This window comes from Drosophila eugracilis, unplaced genomic scaffold, assembly GCF_018153835.1.
Source record: "Drosophila eugracilis isolate 14026-0451.02 unplaced genomic scaffold, ASM1815383v1 contig_445, whole genome shotgun sequence".
Lineage (NCBI taxonomy): Eukaryota > Metazoa > Arthropoda > Insecta > Diptera > Drosophilidae > Drosophila > Drosophila eugracilis.
This window is the reverse complement of record NW_024573311.1, coordinates 252369-277900: the sequence shown is the minus strand read 5'-3', so window position 1 is coordinate 277900 and position 25532 is coordinate 252369. Positions and strand designations below refer to the sequence as shown.

The window sequence follows — 25532 nt, the reverse complement described above, 5'->3', positions numbered from 1 at the left end:
GGATTTCGGTTGCCAAAAACCCAACATCGTAACAACAACAACTTGTTGCTTTAAATAGTTGTTGTTGGTGTTTTGAGTGCCGCATTTTGTTGTTGTTGTTGGTGGCATAGTGTAAAACGACGGCACTCGAACAATTTTCGTCGCACAACAAACAAATTTCGTTGTCGAAATACGTGAAATTTTTTCCAGCCACTTCACAAATTTGTTCGTTGTTGTTCGCCGCTTTTGTTGTCGAGTGTGTGTGTTGTCGATACACTGTGCTACGTGGCTACGTAGGTGGCATTGTCAACGCGGATCGCAGCAGTCAGCTCTTTGCAACCGGAGTATCCGACCACTTGACATTTCGGCAAATTAGTTACGCCTTGATTTTCGATACCGGCTTTGGGTTACACAATTCAACTTTTCAATTTAGTGGGATACTCTCATGGGATATTATGCGAGGGAGTAAGATAGCTGGTTATGTATCAATTTGCTAGGCTCTTGTAAGGGAAAACTAACCTCGTTGTTGTGCTATAAAGTGCACTTAGGGAAGAGGAGGGCATAATGAATAAGTTGTAGGGAATTAAAAAAGATGTTTGAACTGCAAACATTTCTCTTGTCTTTAAAAGAGTGTTTAAGTTGTGTAACTTATTCTTCAGTTTTCATTTAATATTGACAAATTCCTCTCGATTTGTGTCAATAAAAGCTCATGTTTCTTTGAGTGTTTCCCAAAATCTCGATACAGTTTAGTTAACCACCTGCATAATCCATGTTTTGACACCCTCCATCGATGCTTTCGCCGCTTGTTTATTTTCCCAATCTGCAATATCCACTTCGATCCCAGTTCAATTAACATGTTTTCTCGCTTTACGGCCAGCTGAAAGAAATGCGAAACTGGCAGCATTTAGCCAGCACTTAACCCGTCGCAGAGACGTCGTCGCAAATGGTTCGCCAATCCCCATAACACTTAAAGTCACATCTCGAAGTTGCAATCCCAGCACTGGACTCGAGCTGGAAGCCATGCCCATACCACTTTGTGGGACATTTAGTGCAGAATGCGAGCAAGCAAATTATGGGGGCCATCAATATTGCCAGTTGAGAGGCGGAGTGCCCAGGAAATCAGTGTAAATATTAATTTTTAAATGAGGCAGCCAGTCGATGGAGAACGTTTATCGTTTGGGTGGCAAGCAGAAAAAAAAAAACACTCGCAGGGAAACAAAACACCTAAAGTCATAAAGAAAACTATGAGGTTAATGCACTTTCTCTGAATAATACATGGAATAGGAAGCACTTTACTTATTCTGCATAATTTGTTAGCTTTTTTAGGGGAGAAGAAGATTAAAATATTATTTTTTGTTTATTTTTTTAGATTATTGAGAAGTGTAAAGTAAATTGTATATTATTTAACCCTTTAATGACACATTCTGGCATTTTCAAATACCCATGCCCATCCAAGGGTTTAAGCACGAAAGGAATGCCTGGCTAATTAGAGAGTCCACTCCCGTTTTAGGAGCAAATTGATGGCCTCTTGACATATTGGGTAAATTTATACAAATTAAATTATAAAGGAGAAGAAAACACGCTCCCTTTTCCCCAGTTGGTCGACGGTTTGTCAGGCTGTCAACATTTTGTTGGCTGCTCTTGGTATGCGGCTTGTCACTGCCAGATCTGGATCTGCCGCCTGGATACAGTTCGGTTTGGTTCTGTTGGGTTTTCCCCCAAGCTCGAAATTCTGCAGCATTGTTGATGCCATTTTTTGTTCCCTCTCCCTGGTTTTCCGGGGGAGAGAATTCTGCGGGCCGCAGCAGCTACCAAAACTTATTTTTACTCACATGGATGGTGCAGGAGGGTTCCGGAATAGGGGGGACTTATCCCACGAGAGTCCGTGTCAAACATGTTTAACAGAGGACTACCGCAACAACAACAATGCATCCGACAGCAATAACAATAACAAACAAAATGAAAACCAGTTTGGTTTGCCCTGCTGCTGTTGTGACAATCAGAATAAAAATAATAATACCCAACACAAACATCGCCGAAAAAAGAAGAGGAAGGCCCCGAAAATGTTTGCAACTGTCACTGAAGGAACAACGCAAAAAGTTTCCGAGTTTTGTTTTCGTTTCGGGTTTATTTTTCTACGGTTTCAAAAACAAAAAAAAAGATATATATTCTATATATGGCGATTGGGTTGATAAAATAATGTTTTATTCGTTTTCCATGCCAGTCTGCGGTTTATGCATACATTTAAAGATTAGTAAAATGGCTTAAAAATTCAGTCGAGATAGCAGGGGATTTCGAATATATTGATAGAGATAACAAAGTTTAGAACTTAAATATGTTGATGCCATGTCAAACATACTCTTTGTCAGCACTGGAACAAAAATAATATGACATTAAAAATCCCCTTTCATCATTTGTATAAACAAATGCGATTTTTTGCCCTGCGACATGGACATGAAATCACCCCTCTAATAATGCTTATTTTTTTCAGATATAACTTCCCCCATTTGCCTGAGCGAATTTGAGCACTTTTTTGACACTAAATGTCACTAATTTGACACGAAATGTCAGCGCAACTAATGCGAATATGGAATGTGTCAGGAAAATGCTTAACTGGCAAGCTTTTTAGCAACTTTCTGTCGCATTAGTGGCCACCAAATGATAGGGTAACATCGTTTGGGCTTTGCAAATGTATGCGAAAAATAACGATGTGAAATTAGGAAGAAAAAAAAGACGAGGTTGGCAATTGCTTCTTAGTTGGTCCCTTAGTGGCCATCCCTATATGGCTTGGAGTGGAGTCGGCATTCCCGTGAAGCAAATCCAAATAAGGTCAAAATTGCGAATATGATTTCCACAGAAGTGAGACCCACTCTCCTTTCCTTTCCTTTCCCTTCTGTGTCTTCACTTAATCCTAATTTATGCGCAAGTAATGATGAAGACTGGTTGTTGTCCTTTCCACACAGAGAGACAGAGAGAGAATCTCTTTCTTCCGCCGACGAGATTAAGTGGCTTTCTGTTTTGCCAGGCTGCATTCAGCCAGCTGCCGTTATGCATTCTGAGTTATCCCGACAATGGGGTTGTCAACTGGCGAAGTCTGGAAGTCAGCCTGGTATTGACTTTAGGTCATCGGAAAGGCGGAAAGTCGGAAAAGGGCTTAGGTTCAAGGCTTTCGTAATGAATTGTAAACGCAGACACGTGTGTGTCGCTTCTTTGGTCGAGGGGATTAGCAGTCTTGCAAAAGAAAGGGGGTTTACTTTGATGGATCGAAAGTTCGCGAAGGATTCACCCCTCTGTGGTCATGACTTGGACGTTTTCCGTCTCAAGTTTACCCATTCTCATAGGCTATTCCACTTGATTGGCTAGACCACACGGAAAACAATGGAACTAGTGAATTCATAGGTTGAACATTGATCTTTAGATTTTTTTTTTTATTTTTTAAATATTTATTTTGATCTCTAAACAGTACTTGATGTGCTTGTCAGCTTAGGTAAATATTTTTATCCAAATAAATATTTTTCAAAATACAAATTATTTTTCTTTGGTTAAGATTAGCATAAAGTGTTAGCATGGTTAAGTTATAAAGAAAACAAAGTTTCTGTATTGAAATTTAAACTATGTTGCAAACTATAAAAACATATACTGATATAAAAAGTAAAAGGAAATAGTTCTGTTTGTTTTTATACAAAATATACACATTTTTTCCTGTGCAAAACTTGTTTCCCATTTATGGCAAATGCTCTGCTGACCAAATGCTGGCAACGTGTTCCACTTCATGGTTCTGTTGTTTTAAATTTGTCATGAAAATATTTTGATTGTTGCGCATTCATTCAGCCCCCTTCGCTGCCTTCGCTGCCTTTGCTGCCTTCACCTTTTTCGTTTGGTTCCCCGACTAGAAGTTCAAATATTGTTTCACACACCCCCGGGGACTTTGTTGACTATAGATCCCCCGCCTCTCTTTCTCTTCATCACTCTTCCCTTGGCCAAATGACTCCACATGCTCAACAAATTCTACATACGTTTTCCAAATTAGATTCTGCGGTTTCCGAATGTCTGTCTGTCTGTCTGCCTGCCTGCGATGTTGCTCGCTAGGGGGCGCCACATTGAATCGCAATCAATCGACATCGAGGGACTTCCCCTCGTTTGTTTACATATTTGCTCTTTGTTTTGCTTTCCCTTCCGTTGGCCGTCTATTTCCATGCTGATTTCCAATCTTGTTTACTTTTGCCATTTCAAATGATATTTGCTGGCGCAGAGTCACTAATTAATTAGACGAACCAGTAGCTTCCATAAGCCGACATCTTGACTGATTTTTAATCGCTAACTTGGCATGCAGGCCAGGCAGAAAACTCCGCAGACGGAGTCAGCGACAATGAACGACTCGTAATCCAATTTAAAAAACCATCTCCGTCAGACGCTTCCTTTGACTGCCACATAAATCAATGGGACGCGCGCTTAAAATTCATATCTTGTCAGAATGTAAGTTGTATTTTAAGCTTTTTATCGGGCCCCAAAAGGCGGCTGCAATGCGCCTCACATTACCCATGCCCCAACAGTTTGCCGCCAAGGAAGCAAAGCCGTTGGTTATGAATGGATAAACGAGACGGCAACGACGACGGCAGCGGTGGCGGTGCAGTGGTGCGTGGGCGAAAGGGGAAAACTGAGACGGCAAAAGGTAAAGCACAAGTCAAATTATTGGGCCAGCTGAGAGGCCCAACCGAGACGGTAGACGGTACTTCTTCACTTTAACGGTTTCGATTAGGGTGATTCATGACTGAGATGTTTAAGATACGCGCCCTCAAGAACAAGGAAAATCATAAAAAAAATATTTATAGATATTATTTATGATTAAGGCATAAATTCTTTAGACTAAGAACTCGTAAGATATATCCTTAGAAGTAAAATTCGCAGATATAAATTTTAATAACATTGTCCCACCCTGCTGTAACCAATAGTAAGACACCAAGGCACTATCAATTTTGTGGCTAAATCTTTTGGCCATTTAGGCTGTAAGTACCGTAACAAGAGCAGCAGCAACAACTCAATAGCCCGGGCCACGTGTTGCATGTGCAACACGAAATGGCTGTACATATTATTTATGTGCGTTAATGCCAAACACCATATTCGGATCGGGCTTAAAGTGAGCCATGAAAATGTGTCCAGAGTACCGGCAACACGAGCTACTTAAGCGGGTCTCATATATCCGCGGCTTTACGGCTTAAATGCGTTATAATTCAAAGCCGAAATGCCTGGCCACCTGTTTATCGGATATTTGAGTCGTTGTCACGTCCCTGCCACTCCGCTCTGCCATAAATATTGGCCACTATGCCACGACATGTATCATCATTTTCGCTGCTCTGATGATGAGCTCTCGTTTCGGGAAATTCAGCTAGCATTTTCAGTACCATGTTGTTATGGCCTTTTCTGGACAGTCAATGTTGCCCAATCTCTGCTGGAACTTCGATTTACTGATCTGTCTTGCTAATTCCCTGCCAACTAGCACGCAACTAATGAACCTTAGTCTGTGGCACGATCCGAGCAGAGTTTAAGTTTATTTATAGCAGAAAACTGCGTCGTTTGTGCAGCTGAATTATGGGCAACATTATATTGCAACACTCTACTGCAAAATTTGATAAAATACTAGCTGAGTTTTAACTGAAAACTTAAGCTTCGTAACTCAACAGTTTTTGGTATCAGAAGTCTAGAGTAAAATGAGATAACGATCAAAGTTATTCTTAAGTTCTAAGACAATAGCCTCATGTTTGTTGCCCAGTGTAATCCCCATAGACGGTAGCTGGCAACTTGTTGCCAATGCCGGCGCCAAGCAACATTCTGTTGAATTCACGACTGCCATGTCGCCACGAAGTCTGCGATTGTAATCTTTTGCTCTGGCCAGGCCTATTCTCCCTGTTAACTATACAAATTGTTCGATGTCGTGTGTGTTAGTTAGGTGAGTGCAAGTTTAGGGCAGGGAGAACGTTGTCAACGCTTGTGTACTGCCATTGGCAGGCTGCCATTTCCAAGAGATGAGATCTGGCATCTTTATAGTACGAGACACAGACTCATTTTGGCTTTTATTCGAGGCGATAAGAAAATAGCCACATAAATGTTGCAGAAAATACCTTAAAAATTGCTTAATTTTTGCTGAAATTAAAGGCTGGATTTTCCATTTTTATTGGATGGTTATAATAGGTAGCCAAAGAAAGGAAATAATATGTGAAATTTATTCATTGAGACTTTAAGGGTAATTTAACTAAATCTTTATTCAACGACAGCCAGATGCTTTATGTTTAAGGTGATAAGAAAATTACCTTAATATTATATTGTACTTACAAATTACTTACATAAATTTTAAAGGTAACTTTCTTTGCTTCCTGCAGCTTGTTAGTAACTTTATATTACGTTAAAGGGTAATTTCATATCTTGCCCCATCTGGCAGTGACTTGCCGTTTTAATGCCGCCCATTCTGGTGCTCACTTAAAGGCACATTGTTGCAGCGTTTATCATATTAATGTGAGTGACTGCCGTTGTTGGCCGGGTCTCTTAACAACTTAATAATTTATTTGTCTCCCCCGCGGAACATGTGTCACGGCCACGTCAGTGGCTTCGGAGAAGAGGGCTCTTAAATTATTTACACGATTTGCATGCGTGGCAACTTTAAAGAGGTTGCGTCTGTGGAGCATAAACATGTCATATTATTTTTATATTTCACTGTCTGATAAAAGTTTTTTTTACGGTACTGCGTCATAAAAATAAAAAACACTAGGAAGCTACAGCTAGCAGAAATGTTTTGAAAAGGACGTTGAGCAACAGGAACGGGCAGCTTATCAATGCAAAACAGACTCTTGGCTTTCGTCCATCCACTTCATATTCAAAATAACGCCCCCTTTTCAATTTCCCAGCCAGTCTATTTCCATCTGCATTGTGCATGAAGCGTTGAAGCAACCCTTGAGGGATTAAATTTCAACAGTTCGCCGCCCGCGTTGCGCATTCTTGGCCAGCACTTTCCTCATCGCCCCCGCCTCCTTGGAAAATCCCTTTTCCCCTCTCACTATCAACCTACAGCAGCTTTTCTCTTGCCGACTTTTCGACGCTTAGCCATCTGTCTGTTCACTTTTGGGAAAATGGGAAGCGCTTAAAATGGAAAGGGCAGCGGTAGGAGGTGGAGAAGGGGCATTCAGCTAATGAATGTAATCGTCATAAGCTGCCCTTTTCGCTGCGGAAGAGCCAACTCATTACGAAAGCCTGTCTACAAAATATTTCCTTGTAATTGGGCTGATTTCAGGGGTTGTACTCGAATCGTTTGCGGGAATAACAGAAGGAAAATGCATTCACTTTAAATCAGTTCTGGCGAGCTGTCAGTCAAATTGGTTGTTTATGGGAGAGAAGGGAATGCTTTTTGGGTGAAATTAATATCTAAGGGATTAATTTCTAAAGAATTTTGAAAAGGTTTCAAAGATTTGAGCTTGCATTTGGCAAAATTTTGGGAAAGAACTTTCTGTGTTTTTCATTTCCGATAAAAGAATCTGTGAAAGAATCTTAAGCTGTAATTCAAATTAAATAATAAAAGAAAGTATACGAAAACCAGGTGTATCTACCTGAGTCACCTTTAATATTACAAAGTTTCCTCTCAACAACACGACTAATTTTATCTAGCCCTAATAAACCCTGGAAAGCTAAACAAAACACGCTTTTTCCGGTTGGTGGCAAGGCCATGATAATGGCATACCTGCAGCTATTTTGATTTGATAAGCAAACAAAGGCGACAAACAGTGGCAACAAGGCATAGGAAAACATTGCGACGGCTGTGGCAAATAGAATAAAATAATCAGAAAACAAACGCAGAAAGTGGTAATGAGTATACGCCGTGTCTGACAAAGGGACATCGAAAAAAAAGAAAAGAAAAGGGAAACAGAAACGGAACGTCGTTGCCTGTTTTTCTGTTTGTCTGGAAAAGTGAAAAGCATGTAAATGCCCAGGGCGGGTATTATGAGGGACCCCAACCCCGAGCTCGCTCCAATTTCTATGTTCTAGAGCCCGTCTGGCAGATACTTGAGGCAGCCAGCCAGTCAGGCTGCTCAGCTCTTCGACATCCAGCTGGACAATAATTGTGCGAGGGTTTCATGAGCCAAAGTGTCCTGCGGGCAATAACAGGGCCGGAAAAAGGGGAGAAATTCCCAAAGAGGAATGGAGGAGGAATTTCAAACAAAGATTTAGATCCTGGGGAGGGACAAATGCTAATGAATTGAAATTGTTAAGGAGGCGAGATGGGTTGGCGAGCGGTGGCGTATGAGCAATTTAATTGCTGAGCAAATTGCGCGCTGATGAAAATTGAATTGTTCATTGGGTGGCGTGGCGTGTCATGTCACTGTCAAGTGCAAATGTTTCCAATGCCGCAACATCAACATTGTGTCTCTACCGAAAAACATTCAACAAATGAGGTTTGCAAATGTCGGCAAATGGAAATGGAAAAGCTTGCGTGTCATTTATTATTATTCGCCTACAATTCAGCTTGGCATTGTTTAAATGATTTTTCAAGCGATTTATTTGCGGTCTGGCTTGGTTGTTTTTTTTAATGAATTTTTCCCAACACTCCCGGGAAAATGCTCTTGACTTTGACGTGTAACTATGAAAAGCAGGGAAAATAAAAACTGATATGACCAACGCGAGCTGTCACCGCGGGCGTGACTAAAAGTTGCCATAAAAGAAACCGTAACTGAAGCCGTAAACTTTTATTACTGCACCCTGCATTCCGGGTCTGTTTTTCATTTTAATTTTCGCCGCTGATGTCATTGTCCTGGAGATTCATTTTTTTCGTATTATTTTCCAGACGGAGCTTTCGCACAATCTGCAACAATTGTCGGAGAAGGCACGTTCCACGACCGAGTTCATCCAGCGCCTCAAAGGCATGAGCGACAAAGTTACGGTAAGTAAGCGCCAAAAAATAACCCGGAAAACCGGCTAAAATCTGACTCATCCGTAAATAGGAATCCTGCATGGAGTTCGAGCGCCTCGTCCATGCCCAATGCGATGCTCTGATTCAGGCCATTCACGACAGACGCGAATATCTGCTGGAGGCGATTCGCATGGACAAGGACACCAAGATCAGGATACTGAAGGTGAGTTTTCTTGGAAGTAGTATTGGTATAAAAAAATCTAAGTTGAATTTATGATTAACAGGACCAACAGTCGAACTGCACTGGCAAGTTGCAGCAGACCACAGGACTCATTCAGTTCTGCATTGAAGCTCTAAAGGAGACTGACAGCGCCGCCTTTCTTCAGGTAGGCTTAATGATTAATACTAACTATTAGGAGTTAATATAAATAAGTAAAAATTTTGTTTTTTAGGTGGGTTCTATGCTTATTAATCGGGTGACCAACACGGACATGACCTGGCATCAAGAGGTCACCAATGCTGCCCCTCGTGTTTCCCCCATTGTGGATTTGACCCTCGATGATGCTGCCCTGGCACGTGCCATAGATAACTTGAACTTCATCCAAATGAAAGGTAAGTGACAGAAGACAAAGCTAAACACTTTAATAAATTCAAGCAGCTAATTAAATTGATAGAAACGCTCTTTAGTCAAAGTATTTCGATTAAATAAGTGATAGACTAGGCTTAGAAGTAATCTTTGAAGTACTAGTAGATAGAATATATCCCAAATGAGCTTAAAGCTTATCCCATCCATGTTTAGCTTCAGACTTCATGTTCAATATTATTGTGTCCTAACCAGCGGTGAATTATTGAGCCCAACTGTATGTGCCAAGCAAACTCACCTCATAAATATTGTCACTAATTGCGCACAGACACACACACACACAAACACACACCCCAATTTGTCCAAAGGTGTGACTTTGGGCCACCCTGTAAACATAAACATAAACAAAAACAAAATAGAATCCACACTCGACTTGCCCTCGAAACAAAAGCGAAAAGAGCCCTTCAATCGAGGGCGGTTGAAGAGTTTTGAGTGAAGGGCTTCGAAAATAGTTTTGGGGAACTCCCGGGAGAAAGGGGAGCTCTCAATTTAAGAACTAGTAAAGTGAAATGAGAGTCGGCAGTTGACAAATTTCGAAAGAAGGAACGCCCAGAAATAGATTTCCAACAATTAAAGTGAAAGTGTTGAAATTGGATAGTGCACATTAGTTCGTCACATAAACACACATACAGACACCGAAATAACTATTTAAAATAGAAAATAAATTGTATGCAAATGATATGTCTAACAATTTTGTGCTTCTCTTGCATCTTTCTGTCATTTTCAATGTGCCGCTTGCTATCATTCAAATGAAAATGCCCATAAAAACAAAAAAACAAAAAATCGTACAAACAAACCATCTAAAGCCGTCAAAGATGGAGACGAAAGATGTCCGGCAGGTGAGCAACAACAACAACAACAACCATCACTTGAATGCAAAAATACGAAAATGGAAAAATCAATACACAAATTAAGTTTTTCGCACACACAAGACCGAAACTCATGAAGTTTAATTCCATAATTTTTGTTCTGTTTCTGGGAAAATAATGATTTTTTGGTGCTTTCGGACTATCTCACACATACACTCATTTATTCACTCACACACACACACACACACATATATCTATGCCTGTTCACTCACTCACACATCGACCAGTCAAGTCGGCCATTTTGTTTTCATGGTTTTTGGCCATTGTTTTCCGTTCTTTTCCGTTTGACGGCCGCACACGCCTACGCATAATAATTTTTCATTTTCATTTAAGCCACTAGCTGGGTAAAAAAAAAAAATACCCGAAAATGCGTCAAAATATTTTCGGTTTCATTTCCGGTTCCTGGCGAAAGTCAAAAACTGCCTTACCGCAGCCTGTCAACCCTCGGGGGCAGGCGGTTGCTCTTTTAGGTGGGCGTGGCCAGCGATGTCATTTCGAGTAACATAATTTTTTTCGTCACTTTTTTCCTTTTGCCTGTCGCTTTTCATTTGACTTCTGCTCCTCCCTCCTCTCCCTACGCCTTCCCTATCTTCATTATTTCATGCTTAAGCTTTTATTTCGCATTTCTCGTTTTATATGGTTATTATTATTATTTTTTTTACGTATTTTAGCCTTTTACCCTGGCATTTTCCATCGCAATTGACCCTCTTCAAAGGGTGGCTGCTTAGGCTTATCCCTTACACTTTTAGCCTGATTGCCGGGGCACCTTGATTTTCAACTTTTTACTTTGTACCTCGGTTTTTGTTTTTCGGTGACATTTGACAGCTTTTGGCGCCTTTTTAATTCGACGCGCCTGCCCAAGGGAGCGGAAATACCCCGAAAGCGGAGCCAGAAGTGTCATCATTTTTATGTTTATTTTGTGGCATAATTTTAGGCGCTTCACTTCGCCTCGCCATTTGTGTTGTGTCATGAATTTTTATTACAAGGCGTTGGTTTTATACCTCGATTTTTACGACACACAGGCGTGGCCTCTCTACGGGCAATTAATAAAAAATGAAAGTTCAACGAATAAAAGTGTCACTCGGTTGACAGATTCATTTCGGTTCTTCAAGGGATCACATCAATTGGTTATCCTTGAACTTTTATCCTTTGAAACTCTTTTATTGGTTGTGGTATTTTGTATCGGTTGTATTGATGGTTTGGCTTACTATTATTTAACAACAACAACTACTTTTGTGACCTCTTTTGCCCCGTAGTACTAACACCTACTTTGGGTCTTGTACTTAATTTGTTTTTCCTTGATTTTATTATGAGAAAAACTAATAAATCTGCCTTGTTTAACCAACAGCACCCATGACCCCAACTATACTGCCATCGGATTGTTCAGCTGAAAATAATTCTGTTACCGTTGCGTGGCAGCCACCAAATCATTCGTTCGTCGAGGGCTATGTCCTGGAACTGGATGATGGCAGCGGTGGAGAGTTCAGGGTAAGTAGAACTAACAAGTTACCAATATTTATTCACTAAAATATGTGTAAGCCAGTTAAGCCAACTAAAGGCCACAGCAGCTAATGAATAGCTGACTGAGTGTCTCAGTTCAGCCGCTGATTGGCTGACTGAAATGGCTGTCATCTTCCAATTTATTAACCCAGAACTTTAATTTGATTGCCTCCCCTTCATCTCGTTGCCGAAACAGGAAGTCTACTGCGGCAAGGAAACAATTTGCACCGTGGACGGACTGCACTTCAACTCGATGTACAATGCCCGGGTGAAGGCCTTCAATTCCGCCGGAGAGGGTGAATACTCGGAGCTGATTGGACTCCAGACTGCCGAAGGTGAGTCCCGCTTTTCACATTTCCACCTCTACTTCTACTAGCTTTTTCAATTAAGCTCCAACCAACCTGGGCCGGGTGCAATGCTTGCTTGTGAGCTACTTTTCCAACTGTTTTATAATTTAATCCTTTTCGGTCATGCTCCACCCCAATTCCACTCCCGATTCCTCTTGGTTTCCCGTTCGTTCGTGCTTTGCATGTCAAACAGCCATTGACCCCTTTTACGCCTGCCGGGCAGGAAAACGTGAATGGAAATGGGATTGGTAGCGGGAGAGGTGGCGGAAACGGGATCGGGAGTGCTAGCGGGATCTGAAGCCTGGGGGAAGATGTCTTCTGCAATTCAATTCTCACTTGATTGATGCATGCGCCACCTGACAGCAGCTCCTGTTCCTCCACCGCTCACACCCAACCACAAAACGAAACGCCGCGTAAAGTTATTTAATTTATAAAATTGCCAGAACGCTCTAGGAAGCATTTTATTACTGGCCGTTGTTGCCAGTTTCTGTCCGTCGTTTTATTAGTTGGTCGCCATTAATTTGCAACTTTTAATTGATTATTTCTCGGCGCCTGCGAGTTGTCTTCGCGGGGGTCACAGGCGATTAAAGTGGAACATCAAGCGACCCCGGAACCGAATCCTAACCCGTACCCAATGTCAAGGCGATCCCACTGCAAATTGCTATTTTATAAAGTGTTTACATCGAGCGCGTGTCCCTAAGTAATTAACGGAAAAAAGTAGTTAACAGTTTATGGCTCGTGACATTCGAGCGGAGCGCTGCATTAATGGGTTAAGTCTGGCACCTTAAAGACATTAGAAGAAGAGGCCATAAGATGATAGTCTTAAGAAATAAAAACGGGTAAAGTGGTTTTAATTACCTTAAAAGCGGTCTTTATAGGTTTGCTTGAAAACACAAGACCAAACCACATTTATAATAGGAAGTTAGAAGTTTTAGTTTCCAGACCAAGGAAAGCCATAAATTACAACGAATAATAGACCATACCTAATCCATTTTAATAGACTCCTAATCCCAACTTCAGACGCAATCATTTGGCAAACATTCTAGCTCCAACTCCATCTTACTTAATCCAATTAAGAAACTGGGAACAGTTTATAGCAGCTAATTAAATGCCGGCATCTAGGACTCTCGGTTTATGGAGCTTAGCTCGAATTCCTCATAGTTTTAATCGCAAAGTCATATCCCCGACATAAACAAAACAATGGCCAGCCGGAGTCCTCCTGGCCCAGATGCTTGCTTTGTGGCTTGTTTGGCCACACAATTGCCTTTGGTGGGCAATAAAACAGGCAACGTCATCATCGTCAGCAGACCGAGAAGTGGTGCTATATAGAATAGTATGTATATATAGCCAGGTCCCAGCTGATTCCAGACTAGCCTTGGCCACTTAATGCGGCCACAACAATAAAAAAGGAAATTTAATAAAGCACTCGACTCGACGCCACTCGTTGCCTACTTTGCGGGGCATAACAGCATAAACTGCAAGGGGCCACCGACTTGGACTCGACTCCGAATTGCACTGGCCACTTGAGCTTTGACAATGGGGAAAATTGCAACCAGTCTGACTTTGTTTTTCTTTCCACTTTGCACTGCTCCTTGCACTGGAAAAAGCTGATATCCGGAATTTTAAGAAATAACAAATTAATGGGATTTTGTTTTAGCAGACCTTTGTATTCGGTTCTCGGTTTTAGAGTGCTTTATATATATAATTCTTATCATTATTAATTATTTCTAGAAGTGTACTCATCAACTGTATTTTCCTCATTTCCATTTCAGTGGCCTGGTTCACGTTTGATCCCGTTCTGAGCGGCGGTGCCGGCTCTGGCTTAATCTTCAGCAAAAACAATGCCACCGTCAGCGTCGAAGGCTGGGAGCACCGTGTGGCCCTCGGCTCCGTAGGCTTCTCACGGGGCGTCCACTACTGGGAATTCACCATCGACAACTATACGGCGGACACGGATCCGGCCTTTGGAGTGGCCCGCATTGACGTGGCCCGGAACAAAATGCTGGGTGAGTACTTCCCGCATTTCACCTTTCAGTGGGTTACTGGTCGCATTGGAAATTCAATTAAAATTCAGAGCAGGCGCCGCACAAGAGAACGGCAAAGATAGAAACTTTGATCGAAAAAAAAATAGGAAGAAAGGAAAACCAGAAGTGGAAAATCTGCACAACAAATAGATTCTGGCGTTGACAAAAGATCCAATACGTATGCGGAAAGTTCGCAGCTAATAGACAAGGATTCCGGGGGGTAGGAGAGTTCAGGTTCGGTTCGGGAACTTAAAACTTTGCCATTTTGCCGCCTCGCAATGCGAAGCCAATAAAATCGAGTGCCAAGTAGGGGGGCGTATCGAAAACTTTTGCCATTTCTTGTTGCATGTGCGTGGAGCGGAACCTAAGAGCTTGGCAACCTCCAGGATGAAGGATGAGAGTGGAGGGTCCTTTCGTTACCAGACTGAGACAAACACAAACAAAGGACCCAACAGAGGCGCCTTGAAGTATGCCTCGGCAAATTGATTGAAAATGTGCGTCGTTGGTTAGGGGTGGGCGTTGGTGTAGAAAGTGGGTGGCTTCCATAAGCGACTTGAACTGCAGACAAAAGTAATTAAAAGTGCGGCACTTAAACTTTTGTCAAATGCAAAAGTTTATTTGCGGCATCGCAACCCATTTCATTGCTCTCTTTTTTTTCCATTTTATATATTTTTAAGACATCGCTGTGTATCCTTTTCACTTACACAATTTATTCCCCAAGCTGCTCACGCGCCATTTAACACGTGCCCGCCAGCATCGGTGGTCCGCTGTTGGAAAACTCAAGTTTTCGAATTAAATTTTCATATGCAAAGCGCTGGCGTAACTCCAGAGCAGGTGGCGCCCCTAGCGACTGACATTGACACTAACAGTTGCAGTTTGCCAAGTTGTTTTACGACTCTCATGCGTTCTATATATACCACCCACTCCCAACTTTCAACCTTCCTGATCCTGCTCCAGCTCCAGCTCCTGTTGCTCCTGCGTTTGTCAGTTATAATTCCGCAGGACTGAAACGACAGACAGGAAACTGACAAGCCATGGATAGTGCGAGTCGGGGGACTTATCTTGCCAGCCAGAGTTTAAAGTTTAAAGTTCGAAACTTCTAGCTGAAACTGCTGAGTTCGGGAAGTCAGTGAAACGGAGAGCAAAGATTAGTTGGGGGAATTCAAATTAGCAGCGTATTCGAGTAACGATTTTTGAAGTTTAAGAAGAGAGGATAACTGAAGCTGCCTGAATCGGTTTTATTAATTTTAAACATTTCAAAATTGTGAATAAATATTAAATAAGTTTCAAACTAAAATACAATTTTTGCATATTTTTATCCTTCCCAGGCAAAGACGAGAAATCATTCGCCATGTACATCGACCGCCAGCGATCCTGGTTCCAGCACAACTCCGTGCACGAGCGGCGAGTTGAGGGCGGCATAACCACAGGAAGTACGATTGGAGTCCTGCTGGATCTGGAGAGGCACACCCTAAGCTTCCTGGTCAACGAAATGCCCCAAGGATCGGTGGCTTTCCGGGATCTCTATGGAGTCTTCTATCCAGCAGTGAGCATCAATAGAGGAGTCACATTGACCATGCACACGGCTTTGGATGCGCCCAAAATGGATTACTTCTAGAGATGATCGGGTGCAGGGTGGACAAGTAGCAAATTGTGTACATAGAGCTTGACATTTGGCAGTTATCGGTGTCTATATAGCATTACCTTAACACGAACAGTTTACTCAGACAGCTTACATACCTAGCAATACGTGTACGTGTAGTTTTCGGGCAAGGTTCAGCGACATATCTCCATTTAATCGTATCTCTATTCGTAGTTCTAGGCACTGTTTGTAAAACGCTGCGCCAAATCGGAGAGAAATTATTAAAAATAATTGAAATCATTTAACGGTGGTAACTCGATGTAAAATATAATAACAAAACTCTCAATGTTTTTCAACACAAAAATAAAGCCAAAAATCAAGCACCGTGCAAAATGAAACAAAACAAAAAAAAAACTTAATTCAAATCGCGAACACCAAAAAAACAAATCTAATTTAAAACGCAAGCGAATGAAAAACTAAGGTAAAATCCAATTAGCAATTAGTGTAGCTAAAAATCTGCATCTGTATGTCATCACACGTACGTATGTATGGACGTGTGTTAAGTTTAATGTTTATGGCTAAAACAAACGCATTTGTTTGAGGCTAAAATGTAATCAAAATCAACGTGTTGGTGGGGGAGTTTTTATTTTGAAGACTGAAAAGGAACATGTTTTTTATAAGTACGATAGGAAAAACCCAGAACAGGTACACAAAATAAAAGCCTCATCTAAATGTGCAAAATTAACCAAAACTTTTTCACAAAATTTAACTAAAGTTAGTAACTTTCCATGTTTAAGAGCACTCAAAAAAGCTGCAAAAAAAAAATGATAAATGTCCCAAAAAACCAATTTAAAGCCAAGAGTTTCGCTTATAAAATCAAATATGCATCGGAATATTAATATTTAATGTACCATTAAGTTCCCTGTAAATATTAATGTATTTTTTAAATAAACATTCTCGGCTATTCTAGTTTTTTCGTAAGGTGTAATACATAAAATTCAATTCCAATGTATGTACGGACTATTTATATTTTTCAACTTAAGCCTATCTACAGCGAAACAACAATTAAACTTAATTACCAGTACTATGCATGTTTAAATATTTATAATAGTAATAATATTAAAATCCAAACAAACCGAAGAACAGCAACAAAAAAATGTAAATGCATGGGCAACTACCAGCACACATATAAATGAGTTTATTTAAAAAGAAAAAAAAAAGTGGAAGCAAAATAAATATGAAAAAAAGGCATAATAAAATTAAAGCAAATAGTTTTTTTTATTAACCTCTTTTTTTGGTTTGTTTGCAGTTAAAAGTTAAAGCGAGGAATTATAAATTATGAATCAACGTTTATCAATCTGGCCAGCTTAAAAGGCTTAGCCTAAAAACTAGGCTGGTTTTTTGCGCTTTTAATTAGCGTTTGGAAAAGTGCTTCTTCGCCCAGAAACTTCACTTTCCCCCACATTCCATGCTTTTCATTTGGCGACGCATTAGTGGAAAAGCCTCACGAAAGCCGGAGTTCATTGTGCCAATTTCTGTGCGGATTCCTGTGTTTGTTCTGCAGTTTCGTTGTTTCGTTTCTTGTTTTAGTTTTTGTTTTTTTTTTTTTTGTTTTGCTGGGGACAGCATTTGAAGCGGGAAATGTGTCGCCAACAATATGAATTCTGTTGTGTTGTTTTGGCATTCATACACACGCCACACCCCCACACCCCACACCACACACTCTCACAAATTACACACTTAACTTTAGCACTACGATTGCTTAGAAAGCAGCATGTGTCAACTGCCAGAGTCGGCATTTCTAGAATGTTTGCTGGTAACGTTTTCTGCTGGGGTCCTCCTCCCCCTCTATTGTTTGGTCTGTTTGACAAAGGCGAAAATTTTAATGAGCACAGCGCTGAAAAAACCGCCAAAGAAACTTTTGTTATTTTGGCCCCATATTGTTTGGCACTATACGAGTATATATGTTGTTCTATGCCAGGGAAACGCATCAAAGTGCAATTTTCATATCCGGGTTGCAGTTGCGAAAACTGACAAGGGAAAGCGCTTAGCTGTCCCCATCCGGCTCCCTCATCCTCCATCCACCATCCACATCCGTCGACGTAGACAACAAACAACAGAGAGATGGAAGACAGGACAAGGGGGACACAGGACACAGGGTACTGGGTGCAGGATTTGCAGCAGCTGCTCCATCGTCGCCTGCTTCATAAATCATAAAAAACTTTCGCCGCACGTCGCCGAACAAGAACAACTCCCGACAAACCACCGTCCCCCGCCCCAGTTATCCCCGTTCTCCCAGTTTCCCCCGGGAAAACTTAGCCCCGCAAACTAACCAACAGCTGCTAAGTGTTGAGTAAATGTTTTCGCGCCTCGTTGCTCTCTCAAATTCCCAAAACGTTTCCAGTTGTTGGTATTAGTATGACTATATGGCGGATGTGGCACGTGATTGCTGCAGTTTTCCCCCTTACAAAATTCTCACAATCTCATAAATACAAAAAGGTTAAAGTTTTCGGGCGATATCAGTAAGTATTCTAGTAGATAATTTTGAAACTAAGCGGAGAACCTGGAACTTAATAGGATTATTTTTACATTGAAGGGACATCTCCCGATATTAAACAAACTAGTTAGATTAAAATTTAGAAACCTTCGAAATCTATTTTAAATTTGTGAGCAATTTTGTGAGTGACTCATAACTTAATACAAAAAACAATTTGTGGTGTATTTTTTAACAATGCTTTTTATTATAAACCGATTATTCTTCTAATGAACCGTAAAACCAATTATAACTTTAAAGGGTATTAATATTCCATATAATATATAAAAGATAATCTACAGCTCGGAAGTTGGATTGGTAACTGCTTTTCCCAGATCACTGTCTTCCTGATCCTTTTCTCGTTGCTCCTCATTTCCAGCAATACTACCAACTTCTTCGCTCTCTTCGGTGTTCCCTTCAACCTGATACTCGGTAGTCGCTTGAGGCACTTCCTCTTCGACCGGAGGTCCTGTGGTGACACCTTTGGTTCCTCCACCATCTTCCCAGTACTGCATCACCTGCAGCATCCTGGGCTGTATCGAACTCCTAGCACTTATGCCCCAGATCATGTCCATGTGATTCCATTTACGGTTCAAATGATTCTCTACCACATTGGGCAGCATTTTAGCCAACCTTTGAACATCCTCTGCAGCCGATAGGAAATCATTACTGCCATAATACAAGGCCACTGGAGCGCTGATCTTTTCCAGACGGTATTCCGGAGGAGTTGGACGTCCGTAAAGTTTCTGGTTCTCCTTGAGTTCATAATCGTACTGACAGAACCTATCCGAGTTCTGCAGCTGAATGTAGTGAAGGGGTTGGTTAACATTACAACCGCCTGGGAATATGACCCAACACCACAGGAAACATGGTCTGTATGGAATTTATGATTTTAATGTAAGAACTTTATAAGTATTTTATTTTTACATACCATATTAAACTCCTCCCGATTTTTTCCGACAATCTGCCAGTAGAAGCGCAAACAGGTCTTCAGCATGGACGCTGATGAAACACACTGGTTGAGATACAAGAAGGAGTGCGGAAATAGCTCAAAGTTTGTACCAAACATGTTGAAGCCCATCCGGGCCATACCCATTAGTGGAGCCTTCATATGCTTCATAAAGGCCACAGGGGCCAAGGCGCTCATCAGATGGATCTTAGAATTATACTCGGGTCTGCTGGAAGCCATCACGAAGAACGAGGTTGTTCCTTGGGAGTGACCGAAGTAACTTAGCTTCTGCGATCCCGTTTTCTTCAGAACATAATCAATCATGGCTGGTAGATCGTACATCCCAATCTCGTGCCACGTGAAGCTCCAATAGGCCTTGTCCGAATTGGGATTGAGTTTCATATGGCCTCTGGAGTAGCGATTTCCCCTGACATTGCCCATCCAGACATCGTAACCGTTGGCATACAGAAAGTAACCCAGGCCACTGTGCGGACCCATTACAATCCATGTGGAAGAGGTGTCTTCCAAGCCATGAACCAATAAAACTGGCTTAGCACCAGGTCGGGGAATACGATGAAGGGTGAGAATGTATTTATCTTCCGTGGTCACCTGGTGGGTTTCCGCAGGGTGCTTGTACTTCTCCAAAAGTTGTATCTACATGAATGGGAGGATAAGATCTGTGAAATCTCTCAGATGTATATTTTGAGGACTAACCGTGTTTAGGTGGGCATCCTCGATCACACTCGCTGGAAAGTTATCCTCGAAGAATCCACCCAAAACCATAGACCTTTCGAGCGAAGTAAGCCCCGAGGACTGCTAGAAACCAAATCGCGTGTGGCATGGCGTTCGATCCGTGACTAAAGCGTACTTAGTCCAAGCTCACTGCCCACTAAAGCGCTGTAATTAGTACCGACTATTGTATTTGCTTTTTTTTTATAATATTTTATCATTAAATCGGATCGTGGCCAGCTCATTTTCGGTTGTATGTGACAGAAAATGTTTTCAAATTAAGGCAAATAAACATTTTCTAAAAACCAAGGCCAAAGTTCAAAGTGATCAGGGGCGCTAAATGCTGAGATCAGCGATGATTTAATAAGCAATTAGCCGAGTTTTGTGACCAATAAATCAGGTGGAACGGCTAGACAAGATACCAAGATAGTGAATGACAAACTTTCCATGGAATTTGAGGGAAACAGCATTAGAATGAAACCAAAAGTCCACAGAACTTAATTGAATTTTAAATTCCATACAAAACACTATTGTACTAGCCCCCACTGTACCTATTAAGTTCAAGACTCTTGATCCATTTGTATGAATCTATGTTGGGGTATATCCTATTGCCCACCATCGACCAAATCAAAGCACTTGCCCATTTAATCAGATTTGCCATGCCACTTTGAAAGGCGTATGATCCTAGATATAGTATGTTTGCCGGCTTAATTGGAAAATTTAATTTTTAATTCGGTTGTGGAGTGGACCGTGTCCACTTGGCAAACATTTGAATCGTCCCTTTCATTGCCTACGTCATCGCTTTCTTTTTTCGCAATTGATTGGCAAAAATTGATTTCAGCTTCTGCATAAAATATTTGCCGCTCCTTTATTTGCAGCAACGGCTGTCACGGCGACGACTGACAGGCTGACAAAGCGGCGTGGACGGACCGAAAATCCCTTTCCAGCCCCATGGCCGTGTCCGGATTTTCGATTCGAATCCGGGCTCCGATGCTCGGGGATAGGCCCGATGTGTGACTGGGCCGGCCAACGTTTCGACATTTGACAAATAACTTAATTCGGCGTTGTCACCACATGTTGGCTTTGCCAGTATGGGAGTGTGCAGCTTGGAGCGTGGTTGGGCTGGGAGATGGTGGATGGTGGATTGTTGATGTGGGTGGAAGTGCCAGCTCTGGCAACTTGACATCCCATGGCATTCGAATGGCCCAACTGGGCGGAGACGGTTCAGGGGGCAGAAGGCGGGGCTGTGGCTCTGCACAAGTCAGTTGGTCGGACGTTGAAGTTGAAGCCTCGGTTTCATGCTCGCTAGACGAGAACTTCAAGGGGCAATGCCTTTGGGCTGCCTTTAAAATTAATTTGCCAGAAGTGTCAATTGGTGGGCTATCTTTTCACGAGCTTAGATATAATAATGTCAAGCATCGATTTATTAGTTAACCTTGGGTTTTCTTTCATAAAATTTCTACAAACATCACATCAGAGAAGCAGTCTCAGTCTTCGATATCTCCTGATTGACTTACAACGTCAATCCGTTGCCCTTTTGACCCACTTTTTCTAGCCCAGAAATTTAGCTGTCAGCTGTGTTACCCAATTTCCTGGTCTCACCATAAAGCCAAGACCAACCAGGCAGGCGGTTCCTTTAAGTTCCGACGCGTGGCACGACAATTAGCCATTTGCCTGTTCTCCAATGGATTTGTGTTATTATGGTGCCAACTGCCAATCACACGACAGTCAACAGGCCAAAAGCGTGTTGCAACTTCCAATGGACTGAGGTGCTGGCCAGAAAACCCGCTTGGACAACAATGAAAACGAGACCAATCAATTGGCCAGAGAGTTAGCCCTTAGTGGGAGCTGAGCTGAGACAATGGGAGCACAGCTTTTAGCCTTAAATGCCTAGTACAGCTAAGCGACTGACTACACTGGGAAAATGACTAGTAAGAAACTTGGAAAGCAAAGTAGTGAATGTTTTGAATACTTTCTGACTGAATATAATCTGAAGTCTATTAACTTCTAGACTTCTATCGCTATTTTCCTTTTTTAAAGTTTATTTATCAGTTCTGAAAACTTTTCTTAAAATGTAGAGCAAATCGTTTGGAGTGTTCAAGCCTCGAAGCTCGTTAGTGGCAGCATCTGGCCTGGCAGAGATTATGATCAGCATTGTTTCGCCTGTCGTGGCCTCACATTAGCTGCAGCAGTTGCTCAAATCCCACTCAGTTGGTCCTCTATCAAGGAACCCCTTTATGTTGGCCACGCACGTGACTTTTAATCACGCGCGCATAAAATTTCATGTGAAATCTTTGTCTTGGCCGAAAGTAGGAGTGGAAGAAACTGCTTCCGAGCTTTTCGGCTCATTATGGCGCCAGAGAAATAAAAGTGCGTGAAGCCTAAGTGAAAAAGTGGCTGGGGCAAATAAAGGTCAGCCTGTGAAACTTTACGACTTTAGCGAAGTTTTTGGATTTGAGCCAGAGCAGGACTCTATTCCTTTTGGCCAGTCAAAGGAACAACTTCCACTTTAGCAAAGGTTAAAGGCAAGTGTGGGCCAGACAAGTTGGGTCGGGGCCGCCGTATTGCACTCACTACCAAACGGCCTTTGGATGGTACACAGAGAGAAAGAAGGCAGACTACCTTAAGCTGTTTAATAGTTACTTATTATTGATACTATCTTCGTATTCCATCGTTATAGAAATTACGTAAGCTTTCTGATCGCATTTTAATGTGTTATTGTGGAAAATTTAATGGGTTTATCAAAATTGATTGAAAATTGCTTTCTCTGCATCAGACTCTGACTCCGAGCCAATTACAATTCGTTTTTTAGCTGTCAGCCCCACTCAACTGCCCCTGGGCCACGCCCACTCGCTGTAAAACGGCAAATCCCGCCCCCATTTTGTCTGCGTTTTGTAATTACTTTTGTGCACGTGCCGCAGTACATGGATCTGGATCTGCCTTTAAAATTTATTTCTGCAGTGCGACAAGTTCAGGGTCAGAGTCACTGAATCTCTGCCATTTTCAGGATTTTCTACGATTTTAATATTTAAGTTTGGGCAAATAGACTTGCATTTTGGCCACAAAGAAAAGGTAAAACCAAAAAGGATATTTAAATTCGTAAGTATTAAAAATTGAATGCAATTTAAAATTGATTTAAGTAAGGGAAGCCATCGATTGTTCTCTCCAACTGCTTGTTAATTTCTGGCCATAAAAATATGATGCTCTTTTCATTAATTACGTCATCATTTGCGTATTGTCACAGCTTCAGAAGCTTTTCTGGAGCCGGAGAATCCCTACGCTGGGCCATCAATAAACTGAACGAGTGATAAAGGATTACAGCTGACAGTGGTAATGGTCGCGGGATTGATTAATTTATGGAAAACGAGAAGACTTTCAGCTGCAAGGCAATGGGAGCACCTGGTTCCCCCACACTGGCCAACAAAGTTCAGACGATTTAAAAATACATCTGCCCATACAGCCAAAAGTTAAATCTCTTTTCCTGCAGCTTTGTGTCACATTTGAGCTCTGCAAGAGACGCATCGGTATTTAATTAAATATGATTCGTAATTTGCAGCCATAAATTAATTGAATTAAGCCCATTTAATGAAAACTTGTTTGAGTGACTAATTGCACACGAAGGAGAGGGTGGCGTGTTGACTGCTGTCGACGATTGATTTGCCTTTGATTTGTGGGAACATTTGAAAGGGAAGAGGAAAAAAAGGAAAAGGTGCAAATGATGGTTTTAAATCAGAAAAACTTAACATAATGTGACTTATTCTCCTTTTGTAACAAAATGTAAAATCCCAGAACTGATAGAAGTTACTAGAGGGAAGAATTTTGTCCTTTGTTTTCGGCTTCGAAAAGTACTCCTAAGCTAAAATTCTATTTAAAAACCATATAAGTACTTACCTACAGTGAAATATGAGTAAAGTGAGATATGACTGAAGGAAAAACCTAATTAAGACCCAACCCTCAATCAAATACAAACATTAACCTGTCACTTGCCAAAAACGATTAACATTTCCTCATTATAAATCCTTTAAGGAAGCATTACGAAGGCCTTCCACTTTATCCCTTTGCATGACCATTATAAAAGTTTCTATAAATATATTACATGGCCAACACTTTGGCCATTTCATTATCAATATCTGACAAGGACTTCATGCTGCGAAAGGAAGCAGGAAAAATAAATGTAATGTGCTGTAGTCCTTTTCATTACGATAATGAAATATTTCAAGAGCAGTTTATGGGGATTACTTACTTAAATGTGCGAGACGCATGCAAAAAGTGGATCCCGGACTCCGGACAACCGTGAAAACACGCCGTAAAGCCCGCTGTGTGTAAGTGGGCGTTGGGATATGGAACGGTGTGGCGATATGGAAGGATAGGCAGCGAAAAAGGACATGCGTGCAAATATAATCGGCAAGGCAAAAGCCGCAACTATAACACGCGCTGTAGCAACGAGCACGCCAAGGAAGGGGCATAATTATGGCATTATCACACATCCACATGCAAGCCTCCCACTCACGCTGGTGCCCACCAATGGAAAACTAACGATAATCAATTGAGAAATGTTTATAATGAAGTGGCGCAACCAAAGGGTTTCTCCACCACTACACTAAGCTATGCACTGGAAAATCTTTAGGGGAGATGGGTTTAAGTTTTTTTTAAAGGAAAATTAAACAAGAAAATCCACAGGCTCTTTAAAATTATATTTAAACTGATTTAGCTTTACGTTTTATTAAAAATCTGTTAAAATGCTTTTATTTAAATTGAAATTCTTAGACATTTTCCAAGTTTTCCTACGTTTTTCCAGTGTAATTTTCGCGTTATTGTGAGTGGCCTGGTGGTAAGCACTTCATTTCGCCAAGAGTCCCCCTCTCCCTCTTCCAGCCCTTTCCCCAACTTGGCTAGAACGAGGGGCGTGTCGGACAAAAACGCCTAGCCAGCAATCTACTGATAGCGTGTGTGCCCGCCAAACGCTCATTGACCAGCCCCTAACCCAGACCACCCGTATCCCTCGATCCCCTCGATTCTCCGACAAATGTGCTAAGTATACGTTGGCCAGTGAGATAAACATTGCCAACACACACGCATAGTCGCAAAGCCGCCAACCACAGGGGCTATTTGGATTTGTGTGTGTGTGTGTGTGTGTGTGAGACTCATTCATGACAACGTCCATCATAATTCATTGGGTATTGAGCTGGGTCCTGTGGCTTGGACTGGACCCCTTAACTGCATTGTAATGAAATTAGCATACACAAGACAAAGTTGCCAGCCGCGCATTCAGCGATAATTGAGTTTAGAATTAGGGATACAGTAGGGTACACTGAGGGAAAATGTAACTTACTTTATGCTAAATTGAAATAATTAACTTTCTGTGACTGTCTGTCTTGGAAAACCTTGATTTTTAAATAACAAAACAGGATGAGTTCTGCCTTTCAAAATTTTACCATCTTTTTGGGCATAAATGAATACTTTTTTAAGTTTAATTAACAATTT

General features: G+C 41.5%; 2 protein-coding genes across 3 annotated transcripts in view; one reads left to right on the top strand and one right to left on the bottom strand.

Annotated features, from left to right (window-relative positions):
- The window catches only part of LOC108110706 (E3 ubiquitin-protein ligase TRIM9), a 77443-nt gene extending 61303 nt beyond the window's left edge, over nt 1–16140 (top strand). Inside the window, exons 2-10 of one of the 2 annotated variants that reach the window (XM_017219849.2) lie at nt 8807–8902; nt 8964–9095; nt 9157–9258; nt 9325–9484; nt 10322–10354; nt 11733–11872; nt 12081–12219; nt 14004–14237; nt 15584–16140. In XM_017219849.2, coding sequence (XP_017075338.2) covers nt 8807–8902; nt 8964–9095; nt 9157–9258; nt 9325–9484; nt 10322–10354; nt 11733–11872; nt 12081–12219; nt 14004–14237; nt 15584–15873 — 1326 coding nt within the window. In that variant the 3' untranslated portion in view covers nt 15874–16140. The remainder of the gene's footprint in view (nt 1–8806; nt 8903–8963; nt 9096–9156; nt 9259–9324; nt 9485–10321; nt 10355–11732; nt 11873–12080; nt 12220–14003; nt 14238–15583) is intronic. The other variant, XM_017219850.2, reaches the window with a different exon arrangement.
- Nucleotides 16141–18566: 2426 nt separating this feature from the next.
- LOC108110569 (lipase 1) lies at nt 18567–20319 on the bottom strand. Its single transcript, XM_017219665.2, is given in 5 exon segments — nt 18567–19212; nt 19214–19243; nt 19302–19973; nt 20034–20117; nt 20119–20319. Coding segments are annotated over 5 exon segments (1374 nt in total). The 5' UTR covers nt 20161–20319; the 3' UTR covers nt 18567–18666.
- Nucleotides 20320–25532: the final 5213 nt, after the last annotated feature.